Source organism: Ascaphus truei, chromosome 1 (genome assembly GCF_040206685.1).
Source record: "Ascaphus truei isolate aAscTru1 chromosome 1, aAscTru1.hap1, whole genome shotgun sequence".
In the NCBI taxonomy this organism is placed as follows: domain Eukaryota; kingdom Metazoa; phylum Chordata; class Amphibia; order Anura; family Ascaphidae; genus Ascaphus; species Ascaphus truei.
Window position 1 is genome coordinate 503108417 of NC_134483.1, and position 26768 is coordinate 503135184.

General features: G+C 40.4%; 1 protein-coding gene across 2 annotated transcripts in view; it reads left to right on the forward strand.

Annotated features, from left to right (window-relative positions):
• Positions 1-26768, forward strand: part of EVC (EvC ciliary complex subunit 1) — a 182550-nt gene that overhangs the window by 18936 nt on the left and 136846 nt on the right. For both annotated transcript variants that reach the window (XM_075569590.1, XM_075569600.1), the window contains exons 2-4: positions 15336-15461; positions 23040-23123; positions 24329-24561. In XM_075569590.1, the coding sequence (XP_075425705.1) occupies positions 15336-15461; positions 23040-23123; positions 24329-24561 (443 nt within the window). The remainder of the gene's footprint in view (positions 1-15335; positions 15462-23039; positions 23124-24328; positions 24562-26768) is intronic.

Here is a 26768-nt window from a genome sequence, read left to right on the forward strand (position 1 = left end):
CACAGGAGAAGAGAGGAGAGTGTCCAAACAGTTTGAACGCCAAGGAACAAGTGGCAGTTGCTTGTTCCTTGGCTCTATTTGAAAACTAACTGCCCCAACTGCCTTCTCCGATCGCGCACGCGACCAACAGCCTAGCTGGGGGGGGGGGGGGCCGCACCCCCCGGTCAATAGCTGTAGCCACCCATGCGGGCTAGGCCAGCTCTATTATTGCAAAAAGCTGGACATCATGAGAAAAGCTCTGACGCGTTTCATCCCGTGCAAGGGACTTTATCAAAGATACTTGTTTCAGATACCAGACACATATATATAGGTACAGACAAAATCTGATTGGCCTACTCTAAAATCAGACTCAGCAGATGTCAATCATCACAGTGAGTGGTAACTCCCATGTGTGGTATATTAACCTCTGCCAGTCTGGTAAGAAACATACAAACATATATATACAATTGACAATGTATATACAAAAAATTACAATGTGATTTAAAAACAACGAAACATGATGACAAGCATAATAATGAAATTTAAATATTCCATGGACATCCAAGAAGAATACAAATGTAAGATATATAAATATATGAAAAATATACGAAAGATATAAAAATTACAAAAATACATGACTATTGTTATTACTAAATTTAAATTATAATGACTGCTATTACTATTTTGATCATCTTATGGATACATAAAGAGAAATCCTAAAACAAAAAAATCATAAGTGTAAGATATTAACTCAATAGGTAACCACATATAAATTATTCTACATTAATCCAAAAGAAAATGTTTCAGCTCTCAATCTGAATTCATTCCAAAAGGGTGAAGGGAGTTAAGCATGTATATCCAGTACATTTCTCTTTTGTTTAACCTGTTCTCTCTATTGCCGCCTCTTGGGTGATGGGGTATATGTTCAACGGCAGTAAAGGAAAAATTACCAATGCCTCCCATTGGACATTGGGAAAAATGCCTGGATACTGGATGTATTAAATCATGCTTTTTTATTAACCGGGTATGTTCAGCTATACGTAATCTCAATGATCTAATTGTGCGGCCCACATATTTGTGGCCACAAACGCACGAGAGAACGTAGACCACATAAGATGTATTACAGTTTTAAAAGTTATTGATGTTAAACTTCTTTTTATCATTGGAATGCATGATGAATTTTGCTGGCAGTGCATATTGGCACATAGAACAATTTGCACAGCTGAAGAAACCTTTGGGTATATTTGTGATTCTTGGGCTTCTTCTATTTGAATCAAACAGACTGGGAGAAAAATGTGAGGCCAGGGTTTTGGCCTTGCGAAAGGTAAACCTTGGACCACTGGACAACGAAGGACCAATATCTTCATCTAGCAAGAGTGTATGCCAATGTTTTTGTACAATTTTAGAAATTGATGATGACTGTGAACTATACGTAGTTACAAAAAATGGACTCTGTGTGGAATTATTGAACATATTATTTGATTTTTTAGAGTTTTTTGAATGTTTTATTCTGGAGACAGTTTTTTGAATGAGATTATCTCTATCCATAGAATCTGCTCTCGTAAAAGCAGCATCTATGTCATTGGTTGAGTAACCTCTGGCCTTAAATCTGTCAGACATTTCTTTTGATCTTGACAGAAAAGTATCTTTAGTTGAACACAATCTTTTAAGTCTCATGAATTGAGATCCAGGAATATTCCTTATCAATGAGCGGGGATGGCAACTCCGCGCATTGAGAAGCATATTCCTGGAATTCTCCTTTCGATAAACATCGGTCTGAATTTTCATCCCATTGTCAACGTACAGTGTTAAATCTAAATAATTTATATAGTTCATATTGTGCTCAAAAGTGAATTTAATATTATAATCATTAGTGTTTAAGTAGTGAATAAAAGAAATAAGGGTGTTCTCATCACCATCCCAAATAATAATCAAATCGTCAATATATCTCTTAAAAAAGATGATATTTTGACGAAAAGGATTGTTAGCGTGATAAATAAATTGTGACTCCCAAAAACCCATAAATAAATTAGCATAAGAAGGTGCAAAACTGGTGCCCATTGCAGTGCCTAATTTTTGTAAATAAAAACGTGAATCAAACATAAAATAATTGTGCGTGAGTAAAAAGAATATAGATTCTTGTAGAAAAGTGCAAAGTGAAACTGATAAAGTGGATAAATCTAAAAAGTGTCGTACAGCTTTAAGTCCGTGATTGTGATCAATGATAGAGTACAGGGAGGCCACATCTAATGTGACCCACCTATACTCCTTAGTCCATGTGATGTCCTGTACCTTGAAAATGAGATCCGATGAGTCTCTGATATAGGAAGGAAGTTGAAGGACCAGAGGTTGTAGGAACTTGTCCACATACCGCGATAACCCATCTCCCAAAGATCCAATGCTCGCCACTATTGGTCGTCCAGGGGGGTCGGCTAACGATTTATGGATCTTTGGGAGATGGTGGAATACCGGAATCACGGGATGTGGACAGTTCAGAAATTCAATCTCTTTGTGACTAATGACATTTAGAATACTGCCAAAGGTTAATAATTCAGTCAATTCTAGAGAATAAGATGTAGTGGGATCTTTTTTGAGAGCCTGATAGAAAATGTCATCACATAACTGTCTAAGTGCTTCTCTTTTATACTGATCAGAAGACAATATCACTAGGGCTCCCCCTTTGTCTGCATGTCTGATCACGATATCAGAATTGCTCTTAATATGTTCAATTTGTTGTACTTCAGAGTATGTTAAATTCCCAGAACTAGTATTTGAATAAGAGAAACCTTGAGATAGGTATTTTAAATCACGTTCGACCAACCTTTCAAAAGTGGTTATAGACGGCCCTCTATTGTAATTCGGGCAAAATACAGATTTTTTCTTATAACCCGAGTCCTCAGACCCAAAAAAAGGTTGGACGAATGTATTGATAGGTTCTCCTTGTGACTCTAACAGAGTTTCCATGTCTGAAATTACACAATTTTCTTGGAAACTTAATGGATCCTGAAGCAAATCAGAATTAGACTCTATTGGTGTTGATGGAACCCCATCGGATTTTTTACCCAACAATCGATTTCTAGAACTAAATAGCTTTTTTAAGGAGAGTTTACGCGTAAATTTCTGGAGGTCTATAACCGTTTGAAACAATTGGAATTTTTGAGTGGGGGCGAATCCCAAACCTTTATTCAAGAGATTCAACTGATCCAAGGGAAGATCTACACCTGATAAGTTTATAACATTGTCAGGAAGATTTATTCGTATTTCTTCCTCTTGGACCTGCCTCTGCTTTCCTCGTTTCCTCTGTGACCTTCGTGTTCTCCTCGGCCCTTTGGGTTTGACTGTAAAAAAGCCGAGGAGGGTTGGCCTGATGATTTGGAAACTTTTGATTGAAATGAGGTAGAGGCACTTCTATCATCATAACCTGTGGCCCCACGATCACCTCTGGAATGGCCAGTAAATCTATCAAAGGACACCGACTGAGACCTAGCCTCGTAGTCCGATACATCTGATTCAAAACTGGAGGTCTCAGTTCTAGTGTTCTTCAAAATAGATTTGTTTGGATTTTTATTAGACCAATTTTTTGATTGTTTTGGTTTCCCACCTGGTGTGCTAGAGCCTACAAATTCTTTTGTGGTCTGCGGTTTTTGCCAACAATATACTTGACTTTTGGTATAATCTATACGATCTCTCTCGAATTTGGAATGTTTTTTCTCGCTAATAGTCTCTTCTATTGAGTCCACATTAAAAGAAAGCGTTTTATCATTTTTTGTAAATTGTTCCATTTTGGAAAATGGTTTTAATTTATTTTGTAAAATTGCTATTTCTTCCATAAGCTTAGATTTCTCTAATGTTTTTTGTTGGATAATAAGCTCCATAAGCTGTCTAGAACATGTGTCTAAAGTCTTTATCCAATCTTGTTCAAATTTATTACTTGTAAACCCAAAAGAGGGCACCTTTTTGATTCGCCCCCACTCAAAAATTCCAATTGTTTCAAACGGTTATAGACCTCCAGAAATTTACGCGTAAACTCTCCTTAAAAAAGCTATTTAGTTCTAGAAATCGATTGTTGGGTAAAAAATCCGATGGGGTTCCATCAACACCAATAGAGTCTAATTCTGATTTGCTTCAGGATCCATTAAGTTTCCAAGAAAATTGTGTAATTTCAGACATGGAAACTCTGTTAGTCACAAGGAGAACCTATCAATACATTCGTCCAACCTTTTTTTGGGTCTGAGGACTCGGGTTATAAGAAAAAATCTGTATTTTGCCCGAATTACAATAGAGGGCCGTCTATAACCACTTTTGAAAGGTTGGTCGAACGTGATTTAAAATACCTATCTCAAGGTTTCTCTTATTCAAATACTAGTTCTGGGAATTTAACATACTCTGAAGTACAACAAATTGAACATATTAAGAGCAATTCTGATATCGTGATCAGACATGCAGACAAAGGGGGAGCCCTAGTGATATTGTCTTCTGATCAGTATAAAAGAGAAGCACTTAGACAGTTATGTGATGACATTTTCTATCAGGCTCTCAAAAAAGATCCCACTACATCTTATTCTCTAGAATTGACTGAATTATTAACCTTTGGCAGTATTCTAAATGTCATTAGTCACAAAGAGATTGAATTTCTGAACTGTCCACATCCCGTGATTCCGGTATTCCACCATCTCCCAAAGATCCATAAATCGTTAGCCGATCCCCTGGATGACCAATAGTGGCGAGCATTGGATCTTTGGGAGATGGGTTATCGCGGTATGTGGACAAGTTCCTACAACCTCTGGTCCTTCAACTTCCTTCCTATATCAGAGACTCATCGGATCTCATTTTCAAGGTACAGGACATCACATGGACTAAGGAGTATAGGTGGGTCACATTAGATGTGGCCTCCCTGTACTCTATCATTGATCACAATCACGGACTTAAAGCTGTACGACACTTTTTAGATTTATCCACTTTATCGGTTTCACTTTGCACTTTTCTACAAGAATCTATATTCTTTTTACTCACGCACAATTATTTTATGTTTGATTCACGTTTTTATTTACAAAAATTAGGCACTGCAATGGGCACCAGTTTTGCACCTTCTTATGCTAATTTATTTATGGGTTTTTGGGAGTCACAATTTATTTATCACGCTAACAATCCTTTTCGTCAAAATATCATCTTTTTTAAGAGATATATTGACGATTTGATTATTATTTGGGATGGTGATGAGAACACCCTTATTTCTTTTATTCACTACTTAAACACTAATGATTATAATATTAAATTCACTTTTGAGCACAATATGAACTATATAAATTATTTAGATTTAACACTGTACGTTGACAATGGGATGAAAATTCAGACCGATGTTTATCGAAAGGAGAATTCCAGGAATATGCTTCTCAATGCGCGGAGTTGCCATCCCCGCTCATTGATAAGGAATATTCCTGGATCTCAATTCATGAGACTTAAAAGATTGTGTTCAACTAAAGATACTTTTCTGTCAAGATCAAAAGAAATGTCTGACAGATTTAAGGCCAGAGGTTACTCAACCAATGACATAGATGCTGCTTTTATGAGAGCAGATTCCATGGATAGAGATAATCTCATTCAAAAAACTGTCTCCAGAATAAAACATTCAAAAAACTCTAAAAAATCAAATAATACGTTCAATAATTCCACACAGAGTCCATTTTTTGTAACTACGTATAGTTCACAGTCATCATCAATTTCTAAAATTGTACAAAAACATTGGCATACACTCTTGCTAGATGAAGATATTGGTCCTTCGTTGTCCAGTGGTCCAAGGTTTACCTTTCGCAAGGCCAAAACCCTGGCCTCACATTTTTCTCCCAGTCTGTTTGATTCAAATAGAAGAAGCCCAAGAATCACAAATATACCCAAAGGTTTCTTCAGCTGTGCAAATTGTTCTATGTGCCAATATGCACTGCCAGCAAAATTCATCATGCATTCCAATGATAAAAAGAAGTTTAACATCAATAACTTTTTAAACTGTAATACATCTTATGTGGTCTACGTTCTCTCGTGCGCTTGTGGCCACAAATATGTGGGCCGCACAATTAGATCATTGAGATTACGTATAGCTGAACATACCCGGTTAATAAAAAAGCATAATTTAATACATCCAGTATCCAGGCATTTCTCCCAATGTCCAATGGGAGGCATTGGTAATTTTTCCTTTACTGCCGTTGAACATATACCCCATCACCCAAGAGGCGGCAATAGAGAGAACAGGTTAAACAAAAGAGAAATGTACTGGATATACATGCTTAACTCCCTTCACCCTTTTGGAATGAATTCAGATTGGGAGCTGAAACATTTTCTTTTGGATTAATGTAGAATAATTTATATGTGGTTACCTATTGAGTTAATATCTTACACTTATGATTTTTTTGTTTTAGGATTTCTCTTTATGTATCCATAAGATGATCAAAATAGTAATAGCAGTCATTATAATTTAAATTTAGTAATAACAATAGTCATGTATTTTTGTAATTTTTATATCTTTCGTATATTTTTCATATATTTATATATCTTACATTTGTATTCTTCTTGGATGTCCATGGAATATTTAATTTTCATTATTATGCTTGTCATCATGTTTCGTTGTTTTTAAATCACATTGTAATTTTTTGTATATACATTGTCAATTGTATATATATGTTTGTATGTTTCTTACCAGACTGGCAGAGGTTAATATACCACACATGGGAGTTACCACTCACTGTGATGATTGACATCTGCTGAGTTTGATTTTAGAGTAGGCCAATCAGATTTTGTCTGTACCTATATATATGTGTCTGGTATCTGAAACAAGTATCTTTGATAAAGTCCCTTGCACGGGATGAAACGCGCCAGTGCTTTTCTCATGATGTCCAGCTTTTTGCAATAAAAGAATTTTTAATCTACTACGCTTGTGTTTGGTGCTCTAGGAAGTAGTGACCATTCCTTCCTTTCTACAATTAATAGAGTAGTCCAGGAGTGTAATGGAGCAGCATAACCGAGCGGGGACAATACAAATGGCTATACAATGTAAGTGAAGCAAAGAATGGAAAGATAACTGTTAGACAGAACGTGGCATAAATCCAACGCGTTTCGTAGCTACTTCTTCAGTACCCTGCGAGTGTTCAGAGAATCCCTCTTCTCTTTAGTTCCAATGTTATGGACAGGACATCCCTGCTTCAGCGCAGTCTTGTGTCCTTCATTCTTCTTTCTGGGATAAAGACCCAGTCAGTCCCAGCAGACTCCGTGACCACCGTCCAGCGGGTCTAGGGAACTCTGCAGACTCTTCTTAGCTCGGCAGAAGTCTCTCTCTCCTTCTCTGAGGAAAAGCAGTCTCTTTGATTAACTCACTGTGCAATCAGGAGTCCAGTCTGCTCAATTAGTTGCAGCAGTAGCAAGCTTCTACAGAGGACTTTAACCTCCTGCACGCTGGAAAGTCCACTAGCCTACTCTATTCCATGACCTAGAGACAGTGATTGTGTGTATATATATTTTCTATTTATCAATCTTTCTATCTATCTATCTATCTATCTTATTCACAAGAATTGAATATATAGAGCTGTGGAATATGATCCGCAAACGTATAACTGAAGATGTAAGACAATCTAATTGTGATATGCTGAAGAAGACTATTGAAGATAACAAAAGCTTAAAGCTGCAGTTCAAGCTCCCTTTTTTTTTTTACTTCAATAGTTTCATGTGGGCAATCTCTACTTCGCTAAAGAACTGCATAGCTGCCGGTCAATTCGTTCTCCGTCTATTGATCGGCGAAGTTTAGTGACATCTTTATATCTGGGGAATGTAAATGGTTGCTATATGAACAAACATGCTTGTTAAAATAAAATACAAGAAAATTGGTCTTTCAAAGTTGTTGTTTTTTAAAACAGAAAATGCCAAAAGTATTTTTTTTTACTACATAACTGATTTATTTAAAAAAAAAACACATTCAGGATATTTCTTGAACTGCAGCTTTAAATAAGATGAAGCAGTGACTTATGATTTGGAAAGAAGCAAATAATTGTTCTAAAATAAGATGATGATCAACAATGAAAGACTGGGCATTTATCATAAAGAAAGCTGTGGACTTCTACATGAGATTGTATGAGAACACAGTATAATTCAGATGAGGAAAAGTGAAAGGAAGCCACCATGATATATATACCATGAGTCTTTCCAGAAGAAGTGACAAAGGCATTAAAATGCATGAAGAATGGGAAGGTTCCTGGGGAAGATGGAATTACAACATAAATCTTGAAAGAAGCTGGTGAAGAAGTAGAGAAAATCCTTGCAAAATTATTTTCATGCTGCTTCAAGAACAGGAAAACATCAGAACAATGGAGAAAGGCCATAGTGCTCGACCACAAGAAAGGAAAAGAGCTCAAGAAATACAGACAATCAATCTACTTACAAGATGTTTAGGAAGATACTCGCTAATCGGCTGCAACGGACCCTGGATTTTGTCCAACCTTGAGAACAAACGGCATTTTGCAGTGGATACAACACAATGGACCACATCGAAGTCATACAAGAAGGGATTTCCCGAAGTAATTCATATGATCTACCACTCATTTTAGGATTTATAGATTATGAAAATGCATTTGATTCTGTTTACACCACCGCTGTTTTGAATGCAATAAGAAGACACTGTTGAAGTGTACATTGAAAACATAAGGAACATTTACGAGAATGTCACATCAACCATTAGATTACATGAAGATACAAGCAAGATAAGGTTCCGCAAGGGTGGGGGGGCGACAGAGAAGCACCATGTCAAAGCTGTTAAAGCAACATTTTGAAGAATTATTCAAGACATTGCATTTAGAAGAAAAAGGGAATCAAAATCAATGACAAATACTTGAGTCACCTACAACTTGCAAATTACATTGTTATATTTGTCACAAGTTCAGAAGACCCCAAGCTAAAAATAAGAGAACTGGCCGACGCAAGTAAGAATGTGGGACTCCATATGAATCTCGGCAAGAACAAATTTACGTTCAATAAATGTGTCAACTCTGCACAGATTGAAAAACTGTAATATAACAAAATGCAAGTCGAAGACTGTCTAACTTTTTCGGCAAGTAACGGATGGGAACCTTTTTGAATGAAATCAATAGGAAAATGAAGATGGGAAGGAGCGCCTTTGGAAGAAACAAGACTATTTCCAGGGACCCTTACACTGTGCCTCAAGAGGAATGTTTTCGACTAGTGTATTCTGCATGAGCTCGTGCATGGATGTGAAACTTTCACCCTAATTGCAAAGATAATACAGAAGATTCAGACAACTCAAAAGTACGGAGAGATATATGCTGGGTATTACCCAAAGAGACAAAAAAAGAATGGGTGCGAAACCAAACAACACTTTTTTTTTTTGTGTTGCTGATGCCTTTCAGTTTATTGCAATATCAATATATGTGACAAAAAAATGATCTTACAGGACAAACTGTTCCCCATGTGTGTCCGGTATTACCTCTCTGGACATAATGACCTAACCGGCTTGGTGTGGCCACAAGATTTCCCTGAGCAGGACTGTTGCTAGGGGGCTGGGCAGCTTCCTTCATCCTGATTGGCTACATTACCAAGCAGCAGCAGCCATCAGGAGGTGTCAGGAGCCTGGGGGTGGAGCTAAGGGGAGGAGGGAACAGCATGGAGTGGAAAGGTGTGTATGTGTGTCTCTCGAGTGCATCGCACCTTTCACTATTGTGTCCAGTATTTTTGGAGAACCCAAGTAAAGTCCAGAGAGAAAAATGGTGCTCAGCTTCTTAGCCACTCTTGGGCACAAAATTTAATGTAACTTGTATATAAATTGCATATGCATTTTTTTTTTGCATATAAATTGCGGGTGATTACGCCCGCTGCTGTACTTGTGAGGCTAGCAGGAAGCCTAAGGTTGCGTCCCCGCAAGCGCTGAGCGGGAGGCGCTTGTGGCGGTTACTTACATATATAGCTATATGTAAGTCTCCGCTCACGCTGTGCACGTGTGCTCGTGCGCGGGCACACATGCTCACCTGCGCTTAAGTAAACAAAAAACATATACTTTCCCGTGCGCTCAACAACCCACAATGCCCCCCCTCCTCCCGCGCGCACGTACATGCAGGACACCCGGCGCTCATGCTTGGAGCGCTCTCCAAGCATGAGCGCGCTCAGTGCCAGCGGGGACTCAGCCTTAGCCTCTGCTCCTGGGGAGCCTGGGATGCTATCTCTCACGGTGCAGTGCCTCCACCTAAGAGGATCCCAGCGTAGGCGGGATTGACTCCTCATAGGACACAATACTTACTAATAATAATGCAACCAACATATATAAACACATTTTTTACTCATACATAGTATAATGACCCCAACATAACAATACACGGTTATACATAATAATAATGGTGGTTCCCTCAAAGTACTGAGCGTGCCCATGCCACCTGAAACCCTGATGGGGTCCACTACCCCCCTGTGAAATGTTGGGTATCTTCCTGAGTACTCCAGTATCCCGGTGCAACTGGCGGAATTAGGCTGAAACAGGTTCCACACCGCGGGGCCTCCGACAGCAATCCCCTCTCGCCTAAGGGTCCAGATCCTCCACGCGGTGCTACATCTAACTTGACATATTATATAGTTAAATACTTAGTCACCAATATGGGTTCAATGAATAATATTGAAAGGCGGTGAGACATCAAAACGGGAAAGGGAGAGGAGCAAATGTAGGATGTGATAGAAAAAGGTTTCAGTGGCAAAGATGGAAAGTTCGTAACCAGCGAGAGCAAATACAAGTATTAGGTGTGAGCACATTCACGTGTCTCAGACAGGTCTGCAGTCCTGCCTTTCCCCATGATCTCTTAATATACTGTACTTACACTGCAGCCAGGGATTCTGGGAAATATCATGCAAAGGAGTCACTTTTTGCTTCTTATCCATTTTTACATATGCAAACCCTATGAGCGTATGCCTGCCGCATTACACAGCTTCTCAGCACAGCCTCGGTTAAAGAAGTACATAGCCAGTAAAACTACTCACAGACAGCTGTTTCAACCTTTTTGTGTCAGGATGTCATGATGGTTATACTGGTTATGCAATCTAAAGCTGGGAACCAGCGAGAAGACTTCTTAATAGAAACCAACTCATTAAAACCAGAAGACTGAGTGACTAGCCAAAGTAGCAAGATTTAGGAACAATGTAACATAGGTCAAGTGACAGCTAGTAGAGTGGAAGTGAGACATTTAGAGAATATTAAATGCATTAAAAGTATTGTAGACGTGAGGTGAAGATACATGGGAGAACTGTTACGGGCACAAGTTGTCACATTTAATTTTGCCTCTCACTGCTTTGTAGTTCTGAACATCGTTGTAGAGAAACCTTGGAGGTGGAAGTCAGAGAAGAAGAGTAAATGTTGAGCATTATAAAGTTTTAATGAAAAAGTAGAAATCCCTTGCTGTACTTTTAGTCTGAAGAACGGTGCTGAACTTTGATGTCAATTGATATTCTTCCTATTAAAAGTAGATAGACGCATGACTCCTTGAGCCAACTAAAAGCTTTAATCAAAAAAAGTCCAACTTTATGGTTAGAACCAGCTCAGCTGTAAGAAGTTACCGCGGGCCAAATTATTTGAAAGCTGTTTATACTATAGAATTATTTCTTATCAATATGATACTTTATGGTGGGTGTAAAAGTTAAGGAAGATACCAACTGAAAACGGGTTTTCTTGAGGTGACCAGAAGTGGAATTCCTGTATACTGTTGTACAGATTTATTCTCATTCATTTAATAATACATTGGTCTGCAATTTGTTGCTGTCATCACTACATTGTAGTGACTGCAGCTGTAGTTCTGGACTGTGTTCCATAGACCATTGGTGGTTCCTGTTAACATTGGTTCTCAAATTTTTTTCATGAGCTCTCTTCTGCAGCTTTTATTTTTGCTCTCACTTTTAGCAGATCAGTGCTGTTATTCAGACACTGGATAATGTTGCCGTTCAGACAATGGCATGACATGCAGTTTGATAAATAATTAATCAGGGCCATTAAAAAAATAAGGGTTGAAGCGTCTGGGCCCTGTGGAGGAAGAGCCTTACTGGTTAAGTCTGTTAGGGCCCATCTTGTCCGACCACTTTCGGGTTGGGTTGCCAGGTGGCTTGTCCAAAAATACTGGACACAATGGTGAAAGGTACGACGCGCGCGAGAATCGTTGGTGAGGAAGAATGTTGTTTATAAATGACCTGGCTGTAATTTTTTCTAAATTTCACTCCAAGTATTCACCAATTTATATTCTATTTCGTAAAAAATCTGGGGAGGAGTTTTGGGAGGAAGTGCCCTTCCGAGGATTTTTTTAGGAAATAGAATATGAAATAGTGCAAATTGGTGCATGCTTGGAGTGACATTCAGAACAAATTACGTAATGGTCAGATCATTTATAACTAACTTACCTGCAGTCATACTATACATGGCGAGCAATACTGATCTTATTGTTCCTCCCACAAATTTCAAGATTGTTGGACCCCTCCTCATCCTCTCTCTCTCTCCCCTCATCCTCATCCTCTCACCCCCTCACCCTTCATCCTCTCACCCCCCAACCCTTCATCCTCTCTCATCCCCCCTCCCTTCATCCTCTCACCCCTCCCTGTCATTATCACCTCTTCCCTTCATCCTCTCACCCCTTCCCTTCATCCTCTCACACCCCTCCCTTCATCCTCTCACCCCCCCCCTCCCTTCATCCTCTCACCCCCCTCCCCTCATCCTCTAACCTCCCTCCCTTCATCCTCTCTCACCCTGCCCTCCCTTAATCCTCTCACCCCCTCCTCTCTAACCCCTCCCCCCCTTCATCCTCTCACTCTCCCTCCTTCTCATTATTACCCCCACAGGACAGCCTGAGAAAAACACACACACACACCCCAGGACAAGACAGAACAAATAGACACAGGACACAGCCTCACCTCTCTGCTCTATGCTTTTCTTCCCCTCTTTGGCCCCACCCCCAGGCTCCTGCCACCTCCATCCTGATTGGCTGCTGCTGTGTAATGCAGCCAATCAGGATGGAGGAAGCTGCCCAGCTCTCTCAAGAAGAGAGATTTCCCTTTTCGGGGAAATCCCACAATTGGTTACTAATTCCGTTTGTAATACCACACACATACATGTCCAGTATTATCTCTCATTTTTTACCGGACAGAGTAACCAAATACCGGGCTGGCCAGTTCAATACTAGACATCTGGCAACCCTACTTTCGGGGCTCAGCAGCAATAGTGACCTGCAGTGCTCAGAGCCCCCTCCCTGACAACAACCTGCCCCCTCCAAATCTAACCAACCTGCTGGACTGCTCAGTCCCGGGAACACACTCACGGGAGCCTGAATATTATTTGTATGTAGCCCATGTTCCCTCTCCCCCCCCCCCCCCCGGTCGCAGATTGGACCTCTAAGGTGTATTGAGGGCTGGCTACATGTACTATGGTGGTGCATACCTGCTTGGAACAGGAGGGCCTGAGTCTCCCGCGTTGGTGTGGGGGATGACAGGACCAGGCTTCTGGGGTATATGCCTTCATCTTTAGTGGTGGTGGTGCAGCGCCTCCCTTCTCTGGCGAAACCTAGGGAATAGGCTGGAATCTTCCGAGAGAAAGACCTGGTCCCAGGGCGAGAGATTCCAATCTCACACAGTCTTTATGTAAAACAGCAATCTCTTTATTGTCCTTAATATCGCACACAGCAACAGCAGCAGTTCATGTACAGCAGTGATTCCAAATGTACAGGTGTATTCCTCCACTCCTCTCCTCCAGGCTGTACCCTAGCAGGATGGACTGTTTGGGGCTTCAGTGCCCCAACCCCCACCTCCAGGATGTACTCTCTGGGTGAGGGTAGATCTTTCCCCCCCCTCACCTCCTCAGCAGGGTGAGGGGCATTGGTCCACCACAGCTGTATCAGCTCTACTCAGACTGGGCTCTGAGTCTTCTCTCCTGTTTCCTTGAACTCTCAGCCCATGCTCTCTCTGTTCCAGCACTCTCCACTCTCACAACTCCAACAGACTCAACTCCCCAACAGACTGACTCTCCCACTAACTGAACATCCACAGACTGAACCCAGACACACAGGAACAGGCCACTAAATAGATACAGCCCTGCCCCTTATGATGTCAGCAGGACCTCCCATCTGTCTCAGGCCTGCCACAGAGTCAGGGGCCTACCTCTATCACAGCAAGGCATGGCTTGATGTGGGGGGAAAACCCATGATTACTACTGGCGCCTGCCCTTACCAGGGCTTACTCCAGTAGTAGAAGGATAGGTAGCCCACTATTCCTTACAGGGGCTACATGTACATATTAGTATATTGATGCTGTGAGTATTTGTGTTCCTCCACATGATTATTAACTTTGAAGAGGTTCATGCAAAGGTCATGTTTTAGAACCCTGAACATAACTGTCCGTTTGTGTTTGTTTTAAAAAAAATGGGAATCTGTTTACATTTGGTCTGAAAAATATACAGGCTTCCAAAGGCCAACGAAATGTGTGACACAGTTCATCTCCTGTTATTTCTGCTAATTGTCTTACTGACAGGCTGATTTCCATTTTTGTAATTTATTTTATTTTTATTACATTTTAAGTACATTTTAACAACAGTCAGTGAGTTACTTGACATCTAAATTAACTGAATATATGATCCAATCATACAAGGAAGAAAATGTGAATAGAGAGTACAGTTATGGTCATGTATACATTCGATGTTTTGTGTGTGTGTGTGTGTGTGTGTGTGTGTGATACCTTTTAGCAGACATTCTAATGTTGTTCTGCAATAAGGTATTATAACCTACAGTACATCAAATCGCCTTTTCTCCAGGACCAATACAGCTACTAGTACTTGGAACTACTGTAGTAGATGTTAAAATGCAATTTAAATGTGTATGAACCAAAAAAAAAATTATTTATATACAGTATCATTAATATGTGATTCCTTTATACATTATACATGATTCTTAGCATAAAAGATTGAGATGTGCTTCAGTTAATTTCAACCATTATTTTCTGTTTCAATACAAACAGTAGTTAAATGAGCTGTTTCACTCGTGTTTTGTCAAAACTAGATTCGTTTGGTCTTGCTTTTATATTTTTTTTTCATAATTCTGGGAACAAAAAACTCAAAATAAGCAGATAAATGCTAAAATGCTATGTTTTTGGTGCCTGAGGCACAGGGAGATAAGGTGACTTGCCCAAGGTCACAAGAAGCTGACACAGGGAATTGAAGCAGGCTTTCCATACTCAGTGCCAGTCAGTGTCTTTACACACCGAGCCACTCCTTCTCCCATACCTGCACATGAAGTTATAATGTGTAACTGCTTATATATTTATTGATTACATTGTTTTGTTTTTTTCATTTACTTTAGGAAAAGGACTCTGGGATAATTCTTGAAAGCAGCAGCTCCGGCATAAGTGGACACGTTTGTGAAACTCATTCAAACTGGAAAGGGAAGACCTGCTCACAGGCGACAAATCAGAAACCAATAGTTGAAGTACGCCTTCTTTCTGCATCTTCACTTTTCTTTCGGGCCGTCTAATTGTTTCCGTTTTACAGATGTGCAAACTTGTCAAGATTAACTTTGCCACTTTTTCATTTGAACTTTTTCAAAAAGTTATTTTAAAAAAAGTGACACATTTGATCAAAGTTTTAGATCCAACAGTTCTATCAAAACAGCCCACATGGATCAAAATGTGCTATTTTCTCTTTTTTTAAGTTGTGAAATATTCGCCCTTGCGACTTTTACTTTTTTGAATATTTTTCATTTTTTTTTTTACTTTGATTTGAACATTTTGATCAAAAGTTTATGGATCACTCTAAAACTGTGTCTGCAGTTTAACCCTTTACGTGTTTGTTCGGGAGAGTGAGGGGGCAAGTAGGGTAGCTACTGTATCTAGATGGAGGACCCTTGCTTATGCTATCCACTGATAGTAATACTTTGTGCTGGAGCGGCCTCCTCATCATCATCACTATTGACCTTCATCACCACCTGATCGATTTAGTACATGTAATTGAGCCTTCCCCAGCAGTGCTGTTGCTTGTGCCCTTCTCACTTCTTTGATGTTTAAGCTTGTGTTGACTGCTGATGTGTTTAAAGCTGCAGTTCAAGCTGTCATTAAAAAACTAAACATTTCCATTCAATATGTGCATCAATACAATCTACACACTGACAAGTGATTAGATAAGTTGATGATCGATCCGTTCTCCTGTAATCGATCGCTGAAATTTGGGTGGGGGGTTCACTAAATGTATCTTGGGTTCTCTTCTGCTGCACTGACAGCCAAAGTTCTGTGAGGAAGATCATGTGACCAGGCAGGCACTAGATTCAATTGGTTCACTGCTAGAGCGGGCAGGGCTCAAAAAGGTGATGCTGTTTAAGAAGGGGATGTGATGTTGTATATGGTTGCTATAAGAACAAAAATGCCTGTTACATTAGAATACATTTTTTTTTTTAAATGCTACAAGTATTTTCTCATAGTACAGAACTGATTTATAAAAACAAAACTGCACATGTAGGATATTGCTTGAACTGCTGCTTTAACATAGGGTGACTATTTTTCCCCCAGTTAAAAATTGGACAATTTTCGAACATGCGGGATGGGTAACAGCCGAACGGCTAACAAGAGCCGATTGTGCATAACCTGCCGGCAAGAGCCAATCACCCATGCGCTGAATTGGCTCTTGCCAGCCCAGCGATCGGCTTGGGCCATTCGCGCATGCACGGCCATCATGAGCCAATTGAGCATGCCCATGATCACCTGTTGCCAGCAGCCCATTCGCGATCGGCGTCAAACACGGGATGTTTTGGGACTTTTGAAAAAGTTGTCAGGATACTGGGACACAAGCCCAAAAACTGTGGCAATACTGGAAAATGCAGGATGTCTGGACACCGTAGTTTCACACATCCCTACAGTTTACAGTAAGATACTACGCTGCAGCTGTACAGAACACATTTTGCATAACAAATAACCCCTGGTGTCCGGTATACAGAGGAGTAACTAGGTGTTTTTGCGCGCCCGGGGCAAATTCTTCCAACTTCGTCCCCTCCCCACCCCAACACATGCACACAGTGACACAGCACACTGACAGACACTTAGGCCTCGTCCAGGGTGACGCTGAGCGGGCACATGAGCGAGCACCTGCGCATGCATGGCACTTAGCTGCTTGCAGAGGCAAGCAAATTTGATTATGCCGCTCGCTGGCGAGTCACGTGAGAGGTTCGCCCAAAGAGGGTGAACAGCTCCGTGACGTCATGGCCGTGCCCCCTCCGACCCCCTCCACCCCCTGCGTGCGCAACAAGCTGGCCATAAATCGCCCGGCCCAGCAGATCGCGTGATGTCACCGCGCACGAGCGCCAGCGCGCTCACTCCCTGCCTGACCACAGCCTTACACACCGCACAGACAGACAGCCTACTTAGGCCACGTACATACTAGGCACATGCTCGCAACAGAGCTTGCGACATCATGCGCGCCTGTACTTGAGGAGATCTGTGTCCTGCATGTTTGCGTGATGGGAGCGTTTAAGGGCTTGAGGGGGGGGGGATGTATGTATATCTTTATTTATATAGCGCCATATATGTACATAGCGCTCTGCTATGAAGACCAATCATATTGTAGCGTAAATGTTTGAATAATAGCCCGGGCTACTATTTACAATTTTTGTGCTTGTACCCGGCTACAATTCGAGTACAGGCTACTATTTAAGCCCCGGCTACAAATGAGATAAAAAATAACGTTCAAATAAAGTATAAAATAATGTTCAAAATAAATAAAATATGGATTTTTAACTGTTTTTGAACTATAAAAGATTTCAGCGGTATGGGCAATAATACAATATTTCCGTCATTTTCGGTAGGTAAATTAAAAAGAATCTGCTTCTATTAATATTAGGACAATTTTTAAAACTGATATGTCATCATTTTTTGCCAAATACTAGTATCGTCAGATGAACGGTCACTGGCATCTTCTTGATCACTTGCACATACAAACTGTTCATTTTAATCCAGTTGGTCAACGTCCTCCTCCTCCTCTGCTGAGGGAGCTGTTATTCCAGCCATATTCTCCATGGCAGCCTTTTTAGTACAGCTCTTCCATCTGCACAAGGTTGATCTTTGTGGAAGCAGTGTATAAAGTCATCTTTAGCAGCGTTGGGTTTGATCGTAAAGTGCGTAGAATTTGAAGGAACGTTTTATGATTTCAGTATCAATATCTTCCCACGCCTTCTTTACCCATGAGACAAATAGCTGGCATGATGGCGGCTTCAATTATCCACCCTTCGTGTATGCTATGTTGCCTTCATCAGCCATGGTAGGAGATGTGTGCAAAGGGTAACATAGCGGAGATGTTTTTAGGTGAAAATAAGTGTAGGTTTTATTAGCCAGCAGTTTTAAAAAGAAAGCAAATTAGAATAGAAAACAATATCCAGGCCTAACCCCATGCAGGGGACTGACTAACTTCAGCAGTCCCTATCTGAGGGCTGGTAGGCTAGACCTTTTACCAAGATTGTGTCATAAGTCCAATAGAGAGGTGCATGTAGGCTGGGTGCTCTCTATGTCAGTCCAGGGTCTGTGGGGGTTCCTTCTGGTGGGTTCCAGGGACCGGGGTTGCCTGGAACAGAGCCTCTCTTCCCCTGGGATCTCTCTGGCAGAACAGATTCTCCCTTTGTGCTAGAGGACTCTGTGGGTTTATATACTCTAACGAGTCAGCTGAGATTAGTCCAGATGGCCTGCTTTGGGATTAACCTCCTCCGTGCTATATCAGTCTGTGTGGACAGGATTTCCCAGTCTCACTATGCAACAGGGAATCACTGTTACACCATCCACATTATACATAGCTCTTAGCTATGCTCTCTGATAAGCCGCCCACTGTGCCAGCGGACATGCTTGTATTACCGACAGCGCTATCCTTGCTATTTGACCCGCTGAGGTCGAATCTGTTTTCTATCCGTGACGAATGCACGTACTTTGGGGTGCTCCTACACTGATCACGGTTAGATCAGTAGAAGTATCTGATGTAGGAAGTGTACTCTCACAGGATATTCATGTTATTATGTGTATATATGCCAGTCATTATTGAGATGACACCGTGGGGATCTATATACAACTAAAGATATACTTTCCTATACGGAATATATAGACGCGCTTTTGGATATCATACAGGAGAGAAACATTTATACATTCCCATTGGGAATTCATATCCAATCGCGTCTATCCCTTTGTATATAGTATATGAATGTGATAACTAATTCAGTTACCACTACACGTGATACTCCTAAATACCTACCATAGATTGTGGTCTGAGCATATGAAATCATGAGTACTAGTATGATGATGGACTAAATCAGTCCTTACTTGAAGTGAAAGTATACACCATAATTTCCTATCTGCTAATGCCAGAGCAGCCAGAATTTACGATAGAAAGTTACACCTAACTTTGATGGTTGCATACACAGCCACTCTATTATGGAGTTCTTTTTAAAGGATGAATGTATAGATGTGTTTTTAGCCAATATTTGAATTTAATAAAACTTTTTTGTTTTTTGATCTTCCCGGTATTTAATGGGTCAATAGACCTAATAATAGTAATTATCTGTTGGACCACTATAGTCCGGCTACTTATACCCAGCTTTGAGTGCTAATAATAGAGGGAATCTTTCTGATCCTCCTTGGATCAACTCTGTCAATACAGTTTGTGCTGCTGTAGTTTTTCTCTCAGTGATAATTGCTTCCTTTTCGTAAAGCCACGTAGCAACCCTGTACTTGCAATAAAACGTTCTTGTTTCTTGTCATGTACAGCAATAACTCAGCCTGTCTTCGAATCATTTTTCTTGACACACTAAGCCGACGTTCCATATGTGCTGCCCTCTAATCTATCAGATGTTCCTCCGTTTCTTCACTTACTGGCTTTCTGCCTGCACCATCCATCCAAACATTGTGTTTTCTTGCTTTGTAAAACATACAGGACACCTACAAGCTCATATTGAACCCCCAACACTTTGGTCAAAATGTTAAACTAAAAGACCATTTTATTTAATAGATATCTATACATATATAATTAGGCACTGTACCGTGTATAAGTTTCACTGGATGTGCACTGAGCTCTGTCTGTTTCATGTTCTGTCTCTGGTTTTAAAAGTTTTCTTGCTTTGATCAGGTTTTTCCAATTTTTCCTTCATCTTGTGCCGTTCACGAATACATTTTTAGGACCGAATTCAAATCTACCAGCTGCAGCCTCTTCATTGTTTTACTCTGTGTATTTTACGCATTCACTTTAAATTATATTGAAAAATGATGTTTTGTAGCCATAATTGTAACAAAAACGTTAATAAACAGCACTTCTAAAATGAACAGCGACAGCGCTGGTAAACATGTTTGCCGTTATTCTCTTTGATTTAGACCTAGGCTGGTATCGCGCAGGCTCGCGCGGCCACTATTTCGCCCAGTTACTATTTACAATGTATGTGCTTGTATCCGGCTACAATTCCTAGCACAGGCTACTATTGAAGGGTTTAAGCAGTCACTTACGGTACTTGAGAGTTTTAGATTACATTTTTGGAAACCAACGCATAATATAATTTTATAAAGCTGTAAAAACACTTATATAATGTACATTAAAATTCATTTTGAAGCCGCAATCCTGCCCTTCCCCTTTTTTTTTCTTTTAAAGATGGGAATCGAGGGTCCCAGTTGCTAACCTGCGCTATTTTCGGCTTTGGGGCCCCCCATTTTTTTTTATAGATGTTTACCAGTAAAGTTGTTATTTGCTGTTAATTAAATCCACACGATTCACGTGGGCCAAGAGGAAGCTGAAACAGATGACATTGCCAGCACCTATTTGCCGTTCTGATCCAGGAGATTTAATCTGCCATTTTGTTTACCCAGAGGGGACTAAACACCAGTAAGTATCCCAGGAACCAGGGTTTCCCATCTTTTAAAGTAGCAAAACCATATAGCACTGCGTGATTTAAATTATTATTATTATTTTCATTACAGGATTGAAGCAGAGGGTTTCTGGAGCTTAACTGCATTAATTTCAGCTCTGGGACCTCCTTCATCCAGAGATACTTGCCTCCATAGGAACTGCATTAATTTCAGCTCCGGGACCTCCTTCATCCAGAGATACTTGCCTCCATAGGAACTGTATTAATTTCAGCTCCGGGACCTCCTTCTTCCAGAGATACTTGCCTCCATAGGTGGTGTCAGTATCTCTGAAGTTTAAAGGATCCGGTCACGCGGGCCAATAGGAAGCCATAAGCAGGGACGCCAACAGGGGGGAGAGCTGGGAAAACTGTACTGGGTCTGGTGGCTGTGGGGGTCCCAGCCATCCGGCGCTGGAAGTTGGGTCCAACCCAACTTATGCATCTGGCTGCCGGGCCTCTGCCACCAGGCCCCAATTCTCCCCAGATGTTCCAGTTATCCCATTCCTGCCGGGCCTGGGGCCTGTTTCTTCACCTTCGGTGCGTATGGGAAGCTGGGCCCAACCGGAAGTTGCTGGGCCCGCACATGTACTAACGGCACCAAAGATCTGACTTAGATCAGCTCCAAGGTAAGTGTATGTGTCTGTATGTGTTGTCCATTGCTATGGAGACACAGTAACATCCCCGCAGTAGGAAGTTGGCCACTCTGAGCAACTTGCATTGAGGAACCGGTGCAGGGCGTGGCCACACGGTGATAGGGTGTCTATCCCCTATGGGTCACACTATAGTGGGGTGAGATGAGAAGGTACAAGCCCCATTTACTGGTGTTCAGCTTCTCTGAGTCAGTTGTATTAGTGGGTGTGTATTGTATGTGTGGGGGGGTTATTGTATTGTGTTTGTTGTATTATGTGTGTTGTATTGTGTGGGTGGGGGGTTATTGTAGAGGGGATTATTGTATTGTGTGTGTTGTATTATGTGAGGGGGGTTCTTGTATTATGGGGAGTATTGTATTGTGGGGGTAAATAGTGTGAGTGTGTTATTGTAGTTTGGGGGGAGGGATATAGTATTGTGTGTGTGTGTGTGTGTGTGTGTGTGTGTGTGTGTGTGTGTGTGTGTGTGTGTGTGTGTGTGTGTGGCCAGATGGGGAGGGGGTATTGAGGTGGCGAGATTGAGTGAGAGGGGGAGTCATTGAATGATTAGTGGAGAGGGGGGATAGTGATAGGAGATAGGGGATGTTGCAGGGGAGAGAGAGAGGGGGGGAGTGAGAGAGGGGAGAGACATACATGATGAGTGGGGGGTGAGAGCAAGGAGGTAAAAAGAGAGGGTCTTGCAAGGCCACCGGCACGCTGGAAGGGGGCCCAGTGAAAACTCTAGTCCTGGGCCCCAGGAAAGCTGTCGGCGGCCCTGGCTGCAAGGGTGGACATCATAGCTTCCTATTGGCCTAGGGGACATTTAAGCCGCCATTATGTTAGGCACACGGCTCCCTGGCTGCAGATTCCAGCACCCCCTACCGAGGTAAGTGGCTCTAGAAGCAGGTGGTCCCTGGGGAGGGGGGCCTTAAATTATCACTTTTCAGCTCTGGAGACCCCCTGCTTCAATCTCGTAATAAAAAAATGAAATTGCTCAGTGCTACATGTTCTGTTGCTTTAAACAAAAAGTAGTGGGTGAGACAAAAGGTGCAAACTGCTTTAACTTGCAAGTAATCCATGAGAACTCAAACTATTTGTCTGTGAAAATGCACCTAGAAGAATACCAGGCCACGTAAATCTCAGTGCTCCTAATGGGTAGTGAAGAGGATAATCAGCCATATAATAATTAATTGAGGAACAGCTTTCGTCAACGTAATAATGTTACGCTCTGTTAGGCTTTATTTGTGTGAATAAATGGGATAATGCTTCATGCCTTATTTATGTTGCTTTCCCACTGGTGCGTTCATATATTTTATGCATTCTCATTGCCTGTCATAAAAATAAGCACAGTTTATTATTTAATGCTCTGATATTTATACAGTGTTTTGTCAAATGCATTTCGTCTCTGACGATAGCGCTCGCTTTTACATTTTTTGTCCAGCTGTGTTTTCTTAGCAGTATACTAAATTCTGCAAATAATTGAAAATAAGGTTCTTAAAATATATTCTGTGTTCTTATCCGTTCACAGGAGGATAAACATCTTTCAAACAGTGACGTTGCAGCATTTGCCTTAAAGGCAAAAGTCATTTATCCCATAAATCAAAAGTTTAGGGTAAGAATTCTGATTCTTTGTTCCCGTATTTACATGGCTGTGTGTTGGTAAATACATTAACCCCTCATTATATTTTGGATGGAATCTCACCATAGACGTATTGCAGCAGTCCCACAATTATTTTAATTTCTCTTTTGTTCACATAATTGAAACCAAAAGGTCCACCCAAACTGAACCAAGCTCTTTTCAGCTCTGGCGACTCCCCGGCTTCCATGATACTGACGTGGTTTAAACTTCCCCTTATGGGGAAACAATATGGCTGCCAAATGTATCAGGATTCAACAGGAAGCCGCAGTGTCATTGGTTATGGCTGCATATTGGATGATAATGGTGGCAATATTGATGTTTACATGCGCACTGCATCAAAAAAAGGTCATTATCTCGTGCACCACAGGGTCCCCTGGTTCCAATTATGTGGGGGGGAAATTAGCTGGGATTGCTGCTTTAAATAATATTTTTTTTTAAGTAATCAGACGACGATGATGTGTTTATTTATTGTGCCGTGTTAATAAATGGAAGTTCCTTCTTGCACCAAGACAAACTAATTACCATGGCATCAATATGTGAAATTTTAAATGACTGTTGGCCATTTCTTGTAATTAGACATATTTTTAAATAATATTGTTAACATTGGGTGTTTCCATGGTTACGGATTGCTTGTGTAGGTTTTTACCATTTTTAATCTGTTATCAGAAGAAGGCGAGTCTTAGAATCTATAAATATTTTTTTATATTCACTTTTTTTTTTAGGCCATCATAACCAGATAAAATAAGAAATACATAGGTAAAAATAAAACATTTACGTCTCACAGGATCATTACTTTAGGGTTATTGTGTTGATACGTTGTCTGTCTGTTTTTTTTGCCTGATGCAGGACAGCCTTTTTTTTAGCTTAATTAAAGAATGAAAGACCATATGTATGTACAGTACTGGCCTGCAAGCATCAATTGGCAATGCTTATTCTAGTATTACAATGAGTTTCCATGGAAAAACAAAGGCCTAAAAATGATGTGAATGCACATAGAGCAAACCCCACATACAATGATACTTTTCTGTCCTCTTGGATTCATATACATTTTCTGCACCAGTTGCAAAGTTAATTTTTGTTTAATATGGCAAAATATATATAAAAACACACAGTATTTGAATGACCTGTAGGAACAACCAGAAATTGTGCACTTACATCTTATTTGCTTATGGTTACAGCCTCTTGCAGATGGAGCATCAAATCCTTCATTGCATGAAAGCTATAAACAAGCTCATTTGCCTAACCAGATGTTTGAAGGCTCTTCTTCTAACAGTATAGAATCTCTTAGTCATGGAGAGAAGGAGGACTGTAGTTCTTCTACAACAATACATTCTACTACAAGTGAGGATAGATTCTATGAAAGAACATTTATCAAGGTGGCCAGTTTTCCAGAGGTCTTAACATGTAATAGGTAAGAAACAAGCCTTGGTATTATGCTGCTTGCCACATCCATTTTTAACCCGCTATGTAAAACAGGAAAGCTATATGACTCCACAGGTCTTTCGTTTCTGGTTTCTGGTCACTTACTGTATGTTTCAATGTGTATCTGATATGAAAGCAGTTTTCTTATGTATTTAATTTTGATGCTTACATAGTAAATTTAAGATATTATGGTATTGTCACACATAGGTTATTGGTATTTGAGGGTTCGAATGCAAAGGGGATTCTCAGAACAAAGACGTGACATACAAAGCATAAAAGCATACACAATAAGACATAAATCAAACTTTTCTGTATACTGAAAATCTAGCATCCATCTCACCAAAACTACAGTGAAATGAAGTCATGAACATGGGTTACGTTTCACCTACTGATTTACTAGCAGTATCAATAAGAAGTTCAAGGTTATGACATTATTAATATCCAGAGGACAATAATTCATGAATCCCATAAAAGCTGTAACAGGACTTTGACATCATTAGACCATGGTTTTGGTGTGATGGACAGTTTTCAGTATACACAGAGACTTTAAATGGGGCTGGCATCTCGTTCTCTATTCTTTCCTTTTTTTTAACTTCAAGAAATAGTATTCCCCTGAATCTGTGCATGTCACATTTGACTATATAATAGTAGAGTACCCCGCTACAGCAATGTGGTTTGAAAAATATTGTAATGGGAGCGGTGTCTTGGGTAGGGGTATAACCGTATGTACAAACAAGAGAACTAGAAACCCAATTAGGCACTGGAATAGCCACCTCTGTATGTTTTTTTTTTTAAAGGTTTGAGTGATATATATGTGTGTTTTTAATGAGTATTTAAACTAATAAAACTTTATTATTTTGTTGGACTTATTGGTCTCTGTAGGGCTAGTATTTCCCTATACAGGTAATTTTCCTGTTGGATCACTGTTATCCAGTTCATTAGTTTCCGGCATTGAGTGCTACATACAATTGGGACCCTTTCTGATCCTTCTTGGATCATACTGTTATAAATATATTTATCTGTCCCCTATAAGCACCTGCCTAGTATTTGTGTATTTTATGTATACTAAAGGATGAGCGGTCTCATCCCCTTTAAAGTTTAATAAAGGTCAATTTGAACAGCTATTGTTCTATATTTATGAGATCAGCTCCCAACTCAACAGAGTTAAAAAGGTTAAATACTCCAGATCCTTGTAAACTATTACCTCATATGACAACGTCATGACAGGTTTCCTTGCTAATGGACAAGATTTAGACAATTGGCTGGATGAGGCTAAGGAAATTTTTTCCACTACCCCAATACTCAATGAGGATACACCCTCAGCAGATATCAATGGATATTTCAGAGATCTAAACAGAACTTATAGTTCTAGGGCCAAAATATGGTGGGAGGTAGCAAGCCTAGAAAACTACTTGAGAACAGATCTAGTACTGAGAGGACTACGGGTAAAGCTTCCTCCCTCACACCAAATCACTGATACTACACTCATTAAGAACTGGGAAAAAAAATCTTCTTAATTGCTCTGCACAAATAATGCAACTATTAATAGATTATGAAACCAAAAAATTGGAAACAGTAAAAGCCGAAATCAAAGTCTTATTATCAGACATAAGTAAATGGCAAACTAATCCCAATTTTGATACCTTAGAGAGCAAATTAAAAACCAACATAGACAAATTTACCAAGGACATTAAAGACAGGAAACATAACAAATACATCTGTGATTTTGAGGATTTTAAAAGTGGAACATTTTTCAGATTTAAAACCAAACAACGACCCACTAACACCTACCCTAAAACACAAGAATCATCTACTGAGTGGGAAGCCTCAGCAAGCGATCTAGAGGTAGATGCAGGTATACACCCACAAGATATACCCAAATTAGGAACAGAGGCTCTCTTTCCCTTACCACAAAGACAGGGCTCTTTTTTAGAGAACCCTGGTCTTTATCCCATACCAAACATAAGAGGAGGACGAGGAGGGGAAAGGGAAAACTACCTAAGGGATCGACAAGTTTGGGAATACAGGGAACCACCGAGGAGGGCCAGGCGGAGACGACGCATGTGATAAACCTAGCCTCCAAAATCCTCAATTCACATCATATTAGTATGTTGTCTAAGGGCCTGACTTTTTGTCCCACCAGTCAAATGGACCATTTTGTATGCATTAAAGATCTCAATCTTTTTTGTAGAAAAC